Source organism: Melanostigma gelatinosum (assembly GCF_949748355.1).
Source record: "Melanostigma gelatinosum genome assembly, chromosome: 18".
NCBI classification, from domain to species: Eukaryota; Metazoa; Chordata; class Actinopteri; order Perciformes; family Zoarcidae; genus Melanostigma; species Melanostigma gelatinosum.
This window is the reverse complement of record NC_136651.1, coordinates 6,198,444-6,214,779: the sequence shown is the minus strand read 5'-3', so window position 1 is coordinate 6,214,779 and position 16,336 is coordinate 6,198,444. Positions and strand designations below refer to the sequence as shown.

Below are 16,336 nucleotides of genomic sequence, written 5' to 3'. Positions count from 1 at the left end.
GTGTGCATGTTGATGGGAGCCTGATAGAAAAGTCCTGGTGACTTGGGCTATGCATCAAAGGGCTGCAGAGAAGCCGCACGGCATCTGGGAGCAATAACGCTGCCTCTAACCCTTCATTACCACAAAGACTGGGCCCTGGGTGGCAGCCAACGGCAATTTTCACAACCCTCCTCCTCACCTCCCTCCGGTTTTCTTTCCCTCCATTCTTCTACCATTCCCCGATTGAGTTCTGCCTTTGAAAAAAATAAAAGAAAAATGAAACACAGAGCATTTCTGCAAGTCTTACACGCTGGGGAAGGGGAAAGACATAAAAAGGATGGGACTCGTGTTTGAAGCACATGTTGAGCGCCAATGCAAAATTAGACGAGTTCGGTCAGATTAATATACAAAGAGCTTTTGAAAAGTAGGTTTGTTACTTCGAAACATAATGCACTTTTGGAAGAAAAAACTTTTTTTTTCTTTAAATCAAGACAGATATTGCTGAGTCTACTTTGTAATCAAAAATCCCACTACAGCACGCCACAATCTGGGTTTGGTTTGTGAGTAATACGTCTTTGAGAAACAGCATCTGAAGAGACGTAACTTGACTTAATGCCGTTTGGACTTTATTTAAAGTAAAGCTGCCAACGTTTAAATCAGGAGCAGCAAACAATGGATGGGAGAATTATGAGATGGAACAGCTAGATTAGAGCTATTCTGGGACAATGTGTGAAAACACAGCTGTTGATGACTCATCGAGCTACACGGTTGTGCAATAATGCTCGTAACAAATCACGCTGGGCAGCGCGCCAGTGTCCGCACTCTCCAATACTCCACATATCTTGGGAGGTGCTACTTGATAACAGTGCAGACTGGAAGTTGTTTTTAGCTCGTTTGTCAGCTACAGACACATCTAATCTGAAACGTCCAGTTTCACTGATAAAAAAATAAACACATTTTCTTCCTGGGGAAAGAAAGACTGAGTGTAATGGACGATGTTTTGCTTGGCAGGTGGAACTTGCTATTTCATTGCTCTGTTTTCTCTCCCGAATGTTTCATCTCAGCTCACTGTAGAAAATAACAACCTTTGTGCTCTTCTTAGCTCTCCCTGTGGGAACAAGCAGAAAACACAAGTAAACTTCATGACACATTCAGCCAGCGGTCCGGTTGAAACGCAGGCTGGCCGTTCGGGGATACCTTCCTGTTTAACAGCTAATTGCCAAGCAGTTAATTCCATGCTCTGCGTTTACTTCTGCAGAGGGTTAGTCTAACAACCCAGGGGCTGGCTGGGGCATGTGATCAATCACTGGTGACCACCAAAGAGTAAAAGGAAGAGGGGGGGGTGGGGGGGCAGTCTGCTAACTACAAAAACACGTGAAAATCCCCACGAGTGACTTCTGTCCGACGGAGGGCAAAAAGCTCTGGTCAACCTGTGTGTTTAGTGTCTCTCACTTCTACGAAGAACTATTTCATAGTTTCCTTAAAAGTCATGTGAACGCACAATTGTAGATTTATATATATGTTCAGATTCATGTGAAATGAAAAAGAATGCCTGTAGAAAGTCCCTTCTTTCACATGTGAAACAAATGTTATTAGATGCATTTGCAGGTGCAAAAAAAGGGGAGAGAAAGAAAGTGCACCCGCAAAACTGAAACATTCACATCTGAGGTAAACATGTGGTGTTAAAAATACTTTGAGGTAAAACGTTCACATGTGTAAACCAACATGAAGTCACACAGGGGGGGGGGGGGGGGGCAACTGTTGGGTAAAAGGTTTCCCGACGGTAAATTGACGTTTATAGAGTTCTAACATGTATTTGTGGTATTTTATAGATGCAAAATTTGGGGGGAAACTGGGAGCGGGTTAATCCTCGTAGCCCGTATCCTGTTTTACTTCCGTCCTTTCGTACGACGACTTAAATGAACTGCTAGTTTGAATCCTTTTTATTGGAAAAAGTGCCAGAATATAAAATTTGCACTTCTAAATCAAATTTGTTCTGCATACACAGAGGGTGTGTTTGGAAATAGAATACTTGTATGACATCATTCTGCCAATAGTTGGCAGGTCCAAGGGTGGAGAGGGATTTTTAATTTTTTACTTTATACATTTACAGTAAATCTAGTCTTGTAAAACTTAATATTTATGAACACTAAAATCTCTCACTTACTATGTTAAAGATGAAATTCTACCTCAAGTGAGTCATTAAGAAGAAAAGTAACATTAAATATAACACAGAGTATAAAATAACCATAAATATGGACACATGCAACATGAGAATATATTCTTGAAAAGGTTGAACACACGACACACTAAAGTTCATGTCACGTGTTATTAAACACATGCAGCAATCTTTAAATGTCTGTCAATCCTTCTTCAAAGCAGGCAGAGAGCTTGCACAGTCTCACATACACATAACAAACTACACACACACACACACGCGGGATGATACAACATGCCAAAAGACATCAAGTGTTCAAGTGTGGTTTCTTTTTATCTGTCCTGCGTCTGTTTGGTTATAATCCCTGGCTTTGTTTCCCTTATGATCCCTGTATTGACATTATGTTCTGGATATGCGAGGAACAGTCGGGAAAAATTATAATTTTGCAGAAAGACGAACACATTACTCATTTATCTCATCAGTCAGGCAGGATCAACTTTGAATGATCCACTAAACACCCTGTGTACCTCGCTGTGCTCGTCACTCATTTTTGCAATCTCTAACCCACTTTTCTTTTACAAGAAGACACTAAGGTTTATTCATCACTGCTTTTGGTGCCATTGTTACCATTTTCCCATCATTTTGTCCATTACATCTTTCAGTTTTCACATCTTTACATCCATTCTCTTCTGCTGCCTTCATTAACTTTAGTGGATTTCATATGTTTAGCTCTCCGTTCCGTCTGTTCTGTGTCTTCTGTCTCTGGGCCTGATATCCTTTAAAAGGCAACAACGATAAAGAAGCTAACTTTACTGTTTCTTAGTCTTATTCGGGTCTTATCAACAGTGTGCCTATTTGAGCTGTTCTTCTACTGTACTACATTTCAGAAGGAGATATTGTACTTTCTACTCATTTCAGAGTTGTTAGCAGTTCCACTAAAAAGACATTTTGGCTCTAAACTTCTCACATGGTTACATTCAAATGAAGATACAAGGTCCAAAGAGCTAAAAGTATCCAATGTACAGTTTGTCACATCACTATTGGTTAATAGGCAGAGACAAATATATATATATATATAAAGTAGTTAAATCCAGCTACACTAGCACATGAATTACCTACAAAATAGAAAAATATCAGTCAAAGAGGCCATTTTCCTCATTTGTCTGACAGTATTTCTGAAATGTTTCTTGAGTAAAATGTTGAATGCATGACTTTTCTTTTTAATATTTATTATTATATATTTTCACATTCATTTTTTTTTTTTTAACTTTTATTTAAGTTAAGAATTTGAATACCTCTTCCACCACAAGACTTTGACCACACCCACTATCTTTTTGGAAAATATCTGAAACATGTCGGACAATTGCTTCAGTTTTTCATTTCAACAAAGAATAAATAATAAAATGATACTTTGAGGGAAAAATGAAATAAAACGAAGCTGTTATGTGGTTGACATTCATGTTAACCAGCGAGGATAATTTGTACATTCTCCAGTTTGAAAACTATTTGTGATCTTTCACTGTAACATGATGACACACACATGAACTACAGGGGATCATATTCATGGGTTTGGCTGGCGTGTTGCACACAAATATACAGTATAATGTGCACAAGCTTATATCCTCGCCACACTCATTCAAACACTTGAAAGATACAATCAAACCCACATAAACTGAGTCGTTTGCTTTATGCAATATCAAAATACAAGGGAAAGAATCTTGAGGTTTTTCATGAAAGTAATAACCATTTCATGACAAGACCGAATAACATGGAATCACAATACACTTTTGTGTGTGTGTGTGTGCGTGTGTGTGTGTGTGTGTGTGTGTGTGCGTGCGTGCGTGTGTGTGTGTGTCCATACTTTTGAGTAGAGTTTAGAAAAGACGCTGCCTGCCTGGTCATCCAAACAGTGGAAACAATGTTGATGCGACCGCAGCGCTCCCCCCACCCAACCCATTAACAGTCACTCCTTCCAATCCCTAACCTCGAAACAATAAAGAGGATTAATTCTCTTTTCTGGCTTGTTTCTCAGCTACATCTTGTTTTATATTTGTTGAAGCTATACCCGCTCACCTAGCATCATATCGGCACCTTTTCGTCCCCCATTTTGAAGTTGCTTCATTCTTTTCATCTCCATTTTCCTCCCTGTGTCCCTCACTTTCCCTCCACATCCCTCCATCTCTGCCAGTAACGCTGACTCATCTCTCCCGGGATTGTGCCTGCTTTGATTTGGAGCTCAGAAACCATAGCTAAAACAAACACACGGCCTTGGCCACCTCTGAACACACACACACACACACACTCACACACACACACACACACACACACACACCTGGAAACACTAGCATTGATTACTCCTAAATTAAACCTAAATGTGAGTGTGTGGGTGTGTGAAACGAAGAAGGTGAATGAGAAAAAACTGTGACTACTTGTGTAGCAACTTTGAAACACACAGACTATTCCTTCTCGTCTACTCTCTCTCTCTCACACACACACACACCCCCAAAACCTCTTTCGCTCTGGTTCTGATTTACCAGTAGTATGTCACCCTTCACCAGCATCACCCCCCTCCATGTGTGTGTATGTGTGTGTGTGTTGGGAAGACTGCAGAGCTGCATAAAGGGCTCTTTATTCGAGTCGGCCAGGGAGAGGAAATCAGCTTTAGATGTAAAAACAGAGGGAGCAAGAGAGCGATGGAGACCACAGGGCTGCACATCTGGAGTTGTTACAAGGCTTCCTCATGCTTGCCAAGAAAACGCCGACATTCCTGCCCTCGCTACAAAGACCACGGAGCCTCTGCTCTCACTCCTACACACACACATCCATCACTCAAAAAACACATATATACACTCACATGTCCCATAAGCGGAGATGCGCACATACACCAAATGGAAGGGACGAGCATGCAGACGCTTTGCGAAACTCATGTATGCCTCACGTGAGACGTCCTCCCATCTGCCCGCGTACACTTTCACGAAGACAGTTCCCTCCCTCGGCAGCCAATCCTTCACTCCCTTTCCAAACTTTACAACACACGCGCCAACTGAATGCGTCTCACTTCCTGTTCACCTTTGACCTTCCACTTTCTCCCCGAAAGCCAGAGAAGAAAGAAGGAAAGGGAGGGGGGGAGCCAGACAGAGGGAGGGGAGAGAGGAGGAAGAGAGGAAAAATGGGGGGCCGGCGAGCTCCTCCTCCTTTACTCTCCATATCTCCTCTCTCTCTCTCTCCTTCCCTTTTCTCCTTCTGTGTCTTAAAGGGGAAACTTGATGGCCAGTCCTTTGCCACGTCAAGCTTCCAGTCGGTCCACCTTGCCCGCTGCCGGAGCGCCTTTTTTTGCTCCAGGAAGCTCCGTTAGACGAATCCAAACGACTCAGAAGTCGCATTTGAACACCGTCGGCCTGATTTTGCCTCAATGGTGCGGCAGTGTTGAATGAAGGGATGCCGGCAGAGGAATTGGGGCTTACCAGTCAAGAAGGTGAAAAACCAAATGTCAGCCAAGAAGAAGAGAAAGACAGCGAGAAGTGTTGAAAAGAGAGGAGACGGTCAAGTCACAGGTATCCCCTCCGCAAGGAGACATTTTCTTTCCGTTTGGCATGAGTCAAGCAGACAAAAGGTCTTCCGGTGTTTTAGTGGGAGGTGTTGGGTCAGACTTAGTGTGATCTCAGCTGACCACAACTATTCACTGCTAAGTTTCTAACCACGAGAGATTGAGAGCACTTGGAGAGCAAAGACCTGCGTTTGGGGTTTTCTCTCTTTTTACCGACAACTTAATCTCAACAGTTTTTTTAACTGTTAAAGTTACGAGAAATATCCAGGATTTTATTTATTTAGTCCAGGCCTGAGGGGCAGTCAAGTTTAGGTTGTACAAATTTGCGCTACATGAGGTATGATCCCTGTGTGTGTGTGTGTGTGGTAAGAGATTTGTGCTCTTCTTTCTCAATCTCTGTTTGTTGTCTGCTTTAATCCTTTGTTTTTAAGAAAGCAGACCTACAAAGTGCCATTTACTTTCCAAGTAAATGGCACTTAGTTTTTTTTTGCGTTTTGGAGCATCAAATTAATTCTCGGGTTGATTTGACCAATAATGTCCAAACAATACAGAGAATTCACTGAATAATACATGAGATTAATTCAATGGATTTATTACACTTCAACATCAGGGCTCCGTCTGGAATGCTGCGTCACACAACAGGAGGGAATGGCTATCACCTCTGTCTAACCTCTCTCACTCCTCCACCTCCTCTTCCTTCACCTCCCTGCCGGCCCCTTCATCCATCCCTCCCATTCTCCTCCAGCCCGCACAATCAGCCTGATCAGCACTTTCTAGCAGTCCGACTATGCGAGCAGAAGGAGCTGGACTCAAGACTACTTGAATCGCAGTGAGTATCGTTCAGTGTGTGTGTGAATGTGTCCGGGCATCTTCATACTGAATGTGGGAGCTCATCTGTGTGTGCGCCAGGAAAAACCTTCTCCACAGCATCCTTTAGTTGCCCAGCCCGCCTGCCCAGTGTTCAGACTACCTGTTCAGGAAGTAGTGGTTGTACAGTAGTCTGCACATTGGTTAGGCTGGCCGGGGAAGCACGGGACAACAAAGACAGCGAGAGCAATCCAGAGGGCATCCAGCAGACTCAAGCACATTTAAAGCTGTGGGAACAGGCTGCACCACCCCTCGCCCATCTGGACAAGCCCGGCCTAAATAAAGCCCCCAAAGGCCTCACCTCAGAGGCTAGGCCCTCGCATACCCTGGATTCATGAGTGACGGATGCACAAGTCTCTATCAATCTGTTTACAGAGATGTGAGGTCACAGTTTATTGTGCTGTGTGTATATATAGTGTATATAGTATGTGTTGTGTTGTGTTGTTTGAATCGTCATTGATCCGAGATTAAGATCTGGTGAACTGTAAAATATTTTGAAATAAAGATGTTTTGATACCCATTTGACATTGTTTGTATTCTTCTTTTCTCAAGCAACTTACAAAGTCACAGAAATTAAACAAACACTCATCCCCAAAATGTGAAATCCTATTTAGACGACACAGAATCCTATTCATACAACTATAAGTGACAGTTGCATGATGTTCCCAACATGTTGTTTATTTTTCTACCACACCGAAAGATCTAACTGAGAACTGAAACAAAAAAAAAAGTGCAACCACACAGAGGAACTGAACACGTACCCAAAAAGATAACTGAAACACACAGTGAACCCCCAGCGTCGCACTGAGCTCTTGACCAAAATGTACAATTACGTCTCTGCCTTCGCTGCACCAACTTCACCTCAAATGACCACGTAATGTGCAGGCGAGGCAGGGAGCCACCATACACAAATGTTGAAAGAGAAGCCACTCTGTCATTGTCTAGTCGCCATTTTAACGAGTCTTCGTATAGCTCACCCCAAAAAAGGCAGAAAATTGTTTGCGGCTTTAGTGTTTGTAGGTGACGTCAAGTGAAACGTTACAAGTTTAGCTTGACCCCCTTGTTTTCCATTATGTTTTGTTTTTCTACCACTTTGTCGGTGCCGCAGTTTGTCTTCCAGCCCGCCTGTCTTTGATAAAAGCGAACCCACAGCGAGTGTACCGACTACTTCTACCTCTCGAGTATACAAAGCAAAGTAGAGGGCAGAAGCATTCACACGGTGTCCCATCACAGAGCATCGTCTGCCGGAATGAAAACCGCAAACCAACCTGTTTCCATTTAGAGCCCTGCCACAATGTCACGGCCCCAAGAACAGGCACACAAGCACACTTTAGTGCACGCACGCACACATACACAGCAAAAAGGCAGGCACACACACACACACACACACACATACATACACCGTATGGCAGACGAGTTTCTGGCGAGTGTGTTGAAAGCAGCAGTCTGCTGTTTCCCCCCAGGATGTTTACAGCTGGGATCACCAGGCGAGTCTGGCTTTCTGGCAGCTTTACAGCAGGACCAGGGAAACCCGGGCACACACACACACACACACACACACACACACACACACACGCGCACGCGCACGCACAAAGAGCCAAAAGGGGCACCCAAAGAAAATAAAGCCACTGAAAGGACAGGAAAGTAATCTACCAGTCTGTGTGTGACAAATAAAAATGGATATGTGTAAATATATGAATTTGGTAACTAGAATAAATGAACATCACATGTGCTGGCAGTTTATAGAATCACAGTTGTGTGGGTCTTATGCGCATTTTTCTTCTCTTTTCAACCATGTTTTACTCCATTCACATCTCTCTCTCTCTCTCTCTCTCTCTCCCTCTCTCCGCTTTGGGAGGCAGAGAGAGGCTACAGAGCCTGATTCAAAGAATTGGCATGTCCTGTGGTAATACAGACCAGAAGGTTTCCAGGCACACACACACACACACACACACACACACACTAACCAAAACATCCTGGCACCACTAGTTGGGTTGAAAGTTATTATTAGTGTCTGGTGGTGGTGTGTGCATGTGTGTGTGTGTGTGTGTGTGTGTTTTACCAGGCTGAGGCAAGGGTTTTCCCCATGACGAGAGGCAGTCAATAAAACGTTGCAGCGCTGTTTTGCGAGTTGGTGTCAAGAAATAAATGTGTCTGTATGTAACTGAAAAAAATGCAGGAAAAGATGCACACAGAGTCAAACTTTTTATCAACTGTGTATATTTTGGCAAAGTATCCATCCAGGTGTACATGTGAGTACAAGCCCTCACGAGTACTCTAACTTCTAGTGTGTGTGTGTGTGTGTGTGTGTGTGTGTGTGTGTGTGTGTGTGTGTGTGTGTGTGTGTGTGTGTGTGTGTGTGTGTGTGTAACTGGACTATTTAAAAATGTTGAGCTTGGATAGAAAACAAAATGGAAAGTTTCTTTTTTGTGTTATCTAAATAACTTGCAGTGCCCTTAAGCCTCTGCGCTGAGCTTTAACACCAGCACCATGTGTTGGTTTTAGGTCTCCCCGCACCCTCGCAGTTTCATGTTCAAATAAATATACAGTACAAGCAGCGGGGGAAAGACGGAGGGTGGGGACGGGGGGGGGAGGGGAGGGAGAAGGTGACAAGGAAAGAGTGAGACAGCAAGAGAATGAAGAGACCGATGACGGGAGGATGAAGAAGTGTTTCCTCTGGTTTGGGGATAAACCTTTGAGGGTGAAGGAGGGAGCGATGGGAAATTAGGGGAGGAAAAATATATAAAAGTCGGACATAAAAGCAAAACTTCCTTCGTAGCCCTTTCTCCTCCCCCCCTGTCTCCCCCCTCTATGCTTGTACCCCCAACTCCTCCTGCCTCCTCCTCTCTCCTCCCCTACAACCCGGTCCCTCTCCTACTCTGTACCCCTTCTTTGAAATAGGTTATTAGAACCAGCTTGTGTGTGTGTGTGTGTGTGTGTGTGTGTGTGTGTGTGTGTGTGTGTGTGTGTGTGTGTGTAATTGGGAACAGGGCAGGGGGCTCTGGTATGCACATGTGTGTGCCAGCTTCGGTGTCTGACATGCTGGGGGGTCCTGACTCTTTGCGAAGGCCTTCTTCATTCTCCACACACACACACACACACACACACACACACACACACCCTTATGTCAGCGAGCAGAGCGGCTGTGGCGAAGGCCTGGAGACAGTGAGACTGTGGCTAGCTCCTAATAGTTCTGCAAAGCATCATGGGATACCGCTTTGACCAGTTGCCCCAGTAAGCAGCCGGGTCAAATCCCCGTGCACCACAACGTGGAAAAGAATCTCTCTGGTGGAGAAGCACGTGGGGAATAAACACATCCGACTGAAATAATCCTCCTGGTTTTATAATTTGTTGGAAAACTTAATAAAAGTGACGTTTCAATATGACCATCTATTGAAAATCACTGGATGATCGTGAGATCAGCTTGGATTCCTTTTGGGTTTTTTATTGATGAATGTGTTTTTACTATTTTCCACAAACCCCTGAATGCAACAACAAGCTTCAGCCTAGATTTAAGACTACACTGACAGACCTGGACTACATTATTAATACTATAGCTTAACACATCAACATTGATAAGCCACACGGGATTTGAAGCTGCTGTGATTATATCACAAATGACAAATGTGTTATACACCACAGGTGTTCAGACACCACAACCATGCAGTGCAAATGTGAATCTGATCAAAACGCCTGCAAAGAGTGAACAGCATCTCACCTCATCGTCTTTATACCAGGACATGGACTCGGCGGTGAGGACAAACCAGTACTCCTTGGCTCCTCCCTTCATGATGCTGATGTTGTTGATGGTCAGCCAACCCTTCCTGATCACCTGAGAGACACACAGACAGTAACATGTAATATCACTGCTTCTAGTGGAGATAAGAGGCGACTGCCACAAACAACAGCAGGGTGGTGCACACCGACATGACTAAACACATTCCTCGCACTCTTTTTCTGTCTTGTATTTCATTCTCTCCAGCAAACAGAAACGATTCGACACATACAGTACCACATGGTGTGCGTGTTATTTACCTTGAACCGATCGCTAACTCCTCTCTCCGGCTGAATGAGAATGTGGAGAGAACGACCAACGCAAGGCATTTAGTAAAGGCCAAGTACACAACGTTGGTCAGGCACCAGCACATTAAAGCTGGCTGCTGGGACGGCAGCAAAAGGGGACAGCAAGCAAGGTGGGGGGGGGGGCAAAGGCAGTAAGGAGGCTACAACAAGAACGGTCCGTGTCAAACCTTTTTCAGGCCATGCAATGAAATGCAGGAGCCAGACTGGTTTATACTCCATGTGCTTTCTGAAGAAAAGTGGTGGAGTGAGCAAACTTCGGAGGGCTGAACTTGCCTTTAAGTTCTTCCTTAATTTCTCTTGTGTTTAATTCGAAAAAAAGTTATAGTTCCACACTGGTTCACAAATTATATTCTATATCTGACATTTAATTTAAGAGTAGACTTACAGACAGAGTAAAACAATAAAAATTAGAAATAAGAATTATACAGTTTTTATGCTTCCTGACAAGTCAATTTTATTTACTTTGCCCAAAATTAAATGATAAATAGAGTGACTCCAAACCACACATTTATTTGAACAGACAACAGTCGTGTGCAGACGTCTTTTCGTTCGACAGCTCTCTCTATCCTTAGACCCTAAATTTGGTTTGTTCGGCAAAAACGTAGACGAAATGATTCAATGTAAAAATGCCTGAGAATGCACATCTGCACTCATCTGCATCATTTTTACATATTCCCCTGTTTATTCATTCAGCATATGTATTTGGTGTCTTTAAAAGGTTTCAGATCTGGACTAGAATCAGGAGAACAGAAGCCGTGGGGTCAACTACATCCATCTGAAAACAGGAAGTGACGCTCACCACTTTGTTTAGCATGTGCCCCTAACCTCTGACCCCGACCTGGGGGGTTGTTATGACAACTGACAACAATGGAGGTGACACATGTCGAGCACACTGCAGGTCTTCATTCCCCCTGGCCTTCTGGAGGAATTGGGGAAAGGCAGGTAATAAAAAAGGGGGTAGAGAGTGGAAGTCTAGTGAATTCAAGATCACATGAGTGACTTTCTCTTCATCGAGTTCAAACTACTGCTGCCAAAGCAAACTGGCCTCATATCAAAGTCACATCTTGAAGTGTGTGCATGAGTGTGAAGTGTGTGTGCCCGCAGGGAGGACAAAGCTGAAAAAAGAGAGGAAAGGGCAGCAGCCAAGCATCCCCCACCACAGCCACCTGCCCGTCTACTGGTAGTTCATTTCACGAAGCTCATTTCACAGACAAACACTCACGAATCCACTATCAACTATAATCCACCACACATAAAAGACACACAAGTGTACACGTCGACATGTGTCCTGACATATGCAGAGCGTTAAAAGATAGAGCACATACACATGAAAGCCTAACTGCAGACATGCACACACACACACACACACACACAGACACTTCAAACACACACACACACACACACTACTCACCATGATCTCATCCTGGAGCAGAAAAACCACAGAGAGGAAGAAAAAGAGGACGAGACACAGCAAAAAGATAAATCACTCGGCGGAAACGGGAGGCAACAAATCTGATAGACACCAAAAAACAAGCGCTGAAGAGGATAATATAAAAAAATAAAACGTGGAATAAATAGAACATGCTTTCAGAGGGCAAAGCAGAACGTCAATCATGCAAAATGTGTTTATTTCACCTCGGCTGTATAGTAATAGATCTGATATTGTGACGTATTTACAGCAGCCAATCACTGAAGGTTTGTCAGTCTTTGCTTGTCTGTCCGTCGTTTAGCACACACCAAGAAAAGGTTTTGTGGAAAGTAAAGCCATGACCAAAGTAAAGCCATGACGAAAGTAAAGCCATGACCAAAGTAAAGCCATGACCAAAGGCACCGTGAGATACTTTGTGTGATTTGTTTTAGTTTTTTTTTATTTCTGACATTCTGACCACTTTTGCTTCCTTGACATGCACATCTGCACGTACTTAAACACAACAAAACATACTTTCATACAAAATCCAGATGAGGATTTACAATTTAAACAATTTCTCAAATTGTTGAGGATTGTGTAACCTTGCCAGAGTGCTTTCTATTTGATATTAATACGGTTGTTGGGACGACCCTTCAAGATTCAACAACTGCCGTCCATTAGAGTGTAACATGTACAAAGAGCTGCATTGTGTAAGATATGGACTGTTGCCCGAGGTAACAAGATACTGTGTCGCTGTGCTAAATTAACATGGGCAAGAGTGCTAACCTTCCTATTTACAGTCTATGGTGCGAACAGAATAAGGCCTCAGGGAAGAACTGTTTGAAGTTCAGATGTCATGTTGCTGGACAACACACGAAACACACTGGAGGAGTTCAGTCTGGAGTCGTGTTCTTGTAGCTGTTCTGTACCTTAACTTGTAAAACTTAGTGTCACCTGTCACGTAAAAGTGACAGTCGTTGTTGGCCATGACGGTATGTTTAGTGTTATCAAAGTACCTGGTTGCCAGCTGCTTTCTTCTTGTTCATTTGGTTGATCCTCTGCTGAGCGCTGCACAACAAAACACATCAGGAGAAACTGGATTTCTGCACTGCAACTGCACATGAACTGGTAGATCTCCAAGCAGTAAACACCGCAGTGACCGTCGTATTTTACACTCGACAATGGAGACGATAAAACACAAAAACTTACTTGGCAAATCCAATGAAGTCCTCGTGGTTGGTGTTCATGTAAGACAACTCAATGTCTATCAACAGCAACACCTGAGCAGAGAGAAAGAGAGCTGTTATCAATAAATGCCCATTTATTTTATATATATATATATATATATATATATATATATATATATATATATATATATATATATATATATATATATATATATATTAGGGGTGTAACGGTTCACAAAATTCACGGTTCGGTACGATACAGTGGAGCCACGGTTCGGTACGTTTCGGTACAGTAGAAAACTATAAATGCCAGAGAAATGTACTTGATTTTAAAATATATTTATTCATTACAACTAACATCATGAAGTTATTCTTTGACTTTGAACAATGATGGAACTAAACCTGAGTGACTCATCTTCTGGGGTGTCTTCTTAGCAACACATAAGCATAAAAAACAAAAACTGCTCCTTAATGTTATGTAGTATTGTTACTTACATCTTGCAAAAGAGATTTTTCATCTCAATGGGAATACCTGGTTAAATAAAGGTTTTTTTTTTTTTATTCAAACGTATCCGGTTCGTCGTGCGTACCGAACCGTGAGCCTCGTACCGAACGGTTCAATACGAATACGCGTATCGTTACACCCCTAATATATATATATACATATTTTAGAGCTTGGGTTTTGGGTTTGGTTTTTGGGTTTTTGGGTTTGGTTTTGGTTTTGGGTTTTAGATTGTGTGTGCGAAACTGAAAAGTACACCGAAGTAAAAAATATAGTATAAATATAAAATATACAGTGTATATATATATATATATATATATATATATATATATATATACATATATATATACATATATATATATATATATGTGTGTTACCTGGTTCTTTGTGCGGTTTTCTCTGTCCCTGATGTGCTGGGTGACGATTCTCTCCATCTCCTCTCTCAACATGGGATACTGAGCCAGCTGTGGGCACAGAACACAGTGGGTAGGGAGCAAAAACACACATGCCAACTATCACAAATCTACATACAGATTTAAAAAAAAATACACTACATTTCTCATCTCACTGAACCACAACGCACAGTTCCACCGATACAACAAATTGCGTTACATAAACATAAGTAAACCGGTTATGTTATGAGGAGTTTATCCCAGACTTAGCTCTCGTCTCTGCACACCCTGACCAGTGGGTGGAACACGGAACAAATGCAGGAGATCAGTGCAAAGTCTGTGATATTACCACACAAACAGAATAAACAATGTTTCTGGCAGAAAAGCTTCTTTTTCCCAGCACACACTGTGGGTCTTTTTTTCCATGAGCTCATTGCAAACCCACGAACGCAGACATTGGTGGGCCTCCAATGTGACACAAACACATTTGGAGAAGTGTGAGGAAAGAAGAAAAATCAAAACCAAAAATCACAGCGCAGGAAAAAGAAAAATGCACGCTGTTTTCTTGCAAGTTACAATGCATCTTTCATGTCCGTCATATGGTCTTTGGTGAGTGGATATCAGACTTCTGGTGCTCAAGTTGATTTACTGCTTCCTGGATTTGGTTCAATTACAAAGTAGACAACATCCATAATGATGAGTGTGCTGCAGGAATGAGTCCTAAAACCAGGAAATGTGTTCGCTTGTTTGCCCTTCTGGTTCCCTCATTTCAAAGTCAACCAGTTTTTTGAATGGGTTTTTGGTTAGATGCCTGAAATAAGGTCTGCGGTTAACACAAGCTTTTGTTCTTTTTTGTTCTATTTTGTTCTATGATGTAAAAAATACATCAGAATTTTTTTTATTTTTTTTATTTTGAAGCTAGTACATGTTCAAATCTTAAAAAGGTGGTTAACAAGTGGCCTAATGAGACTACAAAAAGTCATCACAGACCAATTTTTTTTTTTTAAGTTCTGTATAGATTTAGTTTTCATAATTGTTTTTATCATATCAGAAAAGCTCAAGCTACACATCTGTTTTGTAAGAGCATACCTTTGCAGCACCTGGTTAGTTTAATTTGTTGACAGTTTCGTCAAATCACTCGTTTGAATTTTTTGGAAATATAAATATATTGACAAGTTATAGCATGGAAAATTGTGAATTTTTGATACTAACTCATTTGATGAGGACCACCACCTCATGAATTCACTCCAATACTGGAAAATTGTGAAAAACATGATAAAACATTTACAAATAAACTGTGGATGAAAACAACATAATATATGCTTCTGGAAAGGTGCATTGTAACGAAAGGCTGTCAAAATATGGTGATGTGTTCAATGTCTTAAAAATTGACGCAGAAGCACAAAACTGAGAAATAAATGTTTTCGTTACAAACAAGGCAGCAGGCAGAAGCACTCACAGTGACTCAGACTGACATGCAATGCAAAGGAGCAGGGAGGGAGGGATGAGAGAGAGGATGATGGAGGAAGACTTCAAACTGACCCCTCTGTGGATTTTCCCAACCACTGTATATTATAATACGGTATCTTTAAATACAGTATGTCTCTGAAAGTGAAATCAAGATAAAAGTGTGACAGAGAAGAGCAATCCAAAGGAGGTCACGCTGTCTTTTGGTCATTTGCTTTGCGAGGAAGCAGCCGGTTCAAAGGGTTAGAGGACGACAGGATGGGTAACAAAAGAGAAATAAAGAGACGCTCGAAACACGTCAGTTGGTCAGTGAGTGGAACTGCACAATCAGTCAATCCACTCTATTAAATCATACTGACAAAGACAGAAACAAATGTGATTTTGACTAACTTAAATCAAAAAGGAATTTCAGACATCAAGAGGTCAAATATGAAAGAAAATGAGCTAACATGCAGGTTGAGAGGCAACAATTTGTCAATATAAGGCCATCAACTGAGAGAATGCAAATGACAGATACATTTTAATTGCAATGCAGACTAAATGGTTGCAGTAGTAAGACCTGGAGTGAGGATAGACCGATTATCTGCTGGCTGAAGTTTATGACCAATGAAATACCTGCAAAACATTCCCATCAGCCTCAGCTTTACTTTCTCTTTAGCACTGATCAGCAAATGTTTGATGGCAGTTTACATTTACACTGTCGGTGCAAATCAACAAAACCATGTGGTTCAACGAAGAAAAGAGAA

General features: G+C 42.1%; 1 protein-coding gene across 1 annotated transcript in view; it reads right to left on the bottom strand.

Moving 5' to 3' along the window:
- The window catches only part of dnm1a (dynamin 1a), a 43,524-nt gene that overhangs the window by 10,440 nt on the left and 16,748 nt on the right, over nt 1-16,336 (bottom strand). Inside the window, exons 11-16 of the mRNA XM_079289722.1 lie at nt 14,109-14,195; nt 13,252-13,322; nt 13,059-13,110; nt 12,046-12,057; nt 10,587-10,616; nt 10,270-10,383 (exon numbers count right to left, since the gene is read on the bottom strand). Coding sequence (XP_079145848.1) covers nt 10,270-10,383; nt 10,587-10,616; nt 12,046-12,057; nt 13,059-13,110; nt 13,252-13,322; nt 14,109-14,195 — 366 coding nt within the window. The remainder of the gene's footprint in view (nt 1-10,269; nt 10,384-10,586; nt 10,617-12,045; nt 12,058-13,058; nt 13,111-13,251; nt 13,323-14,108; nt 14,196-16,336) is intronic.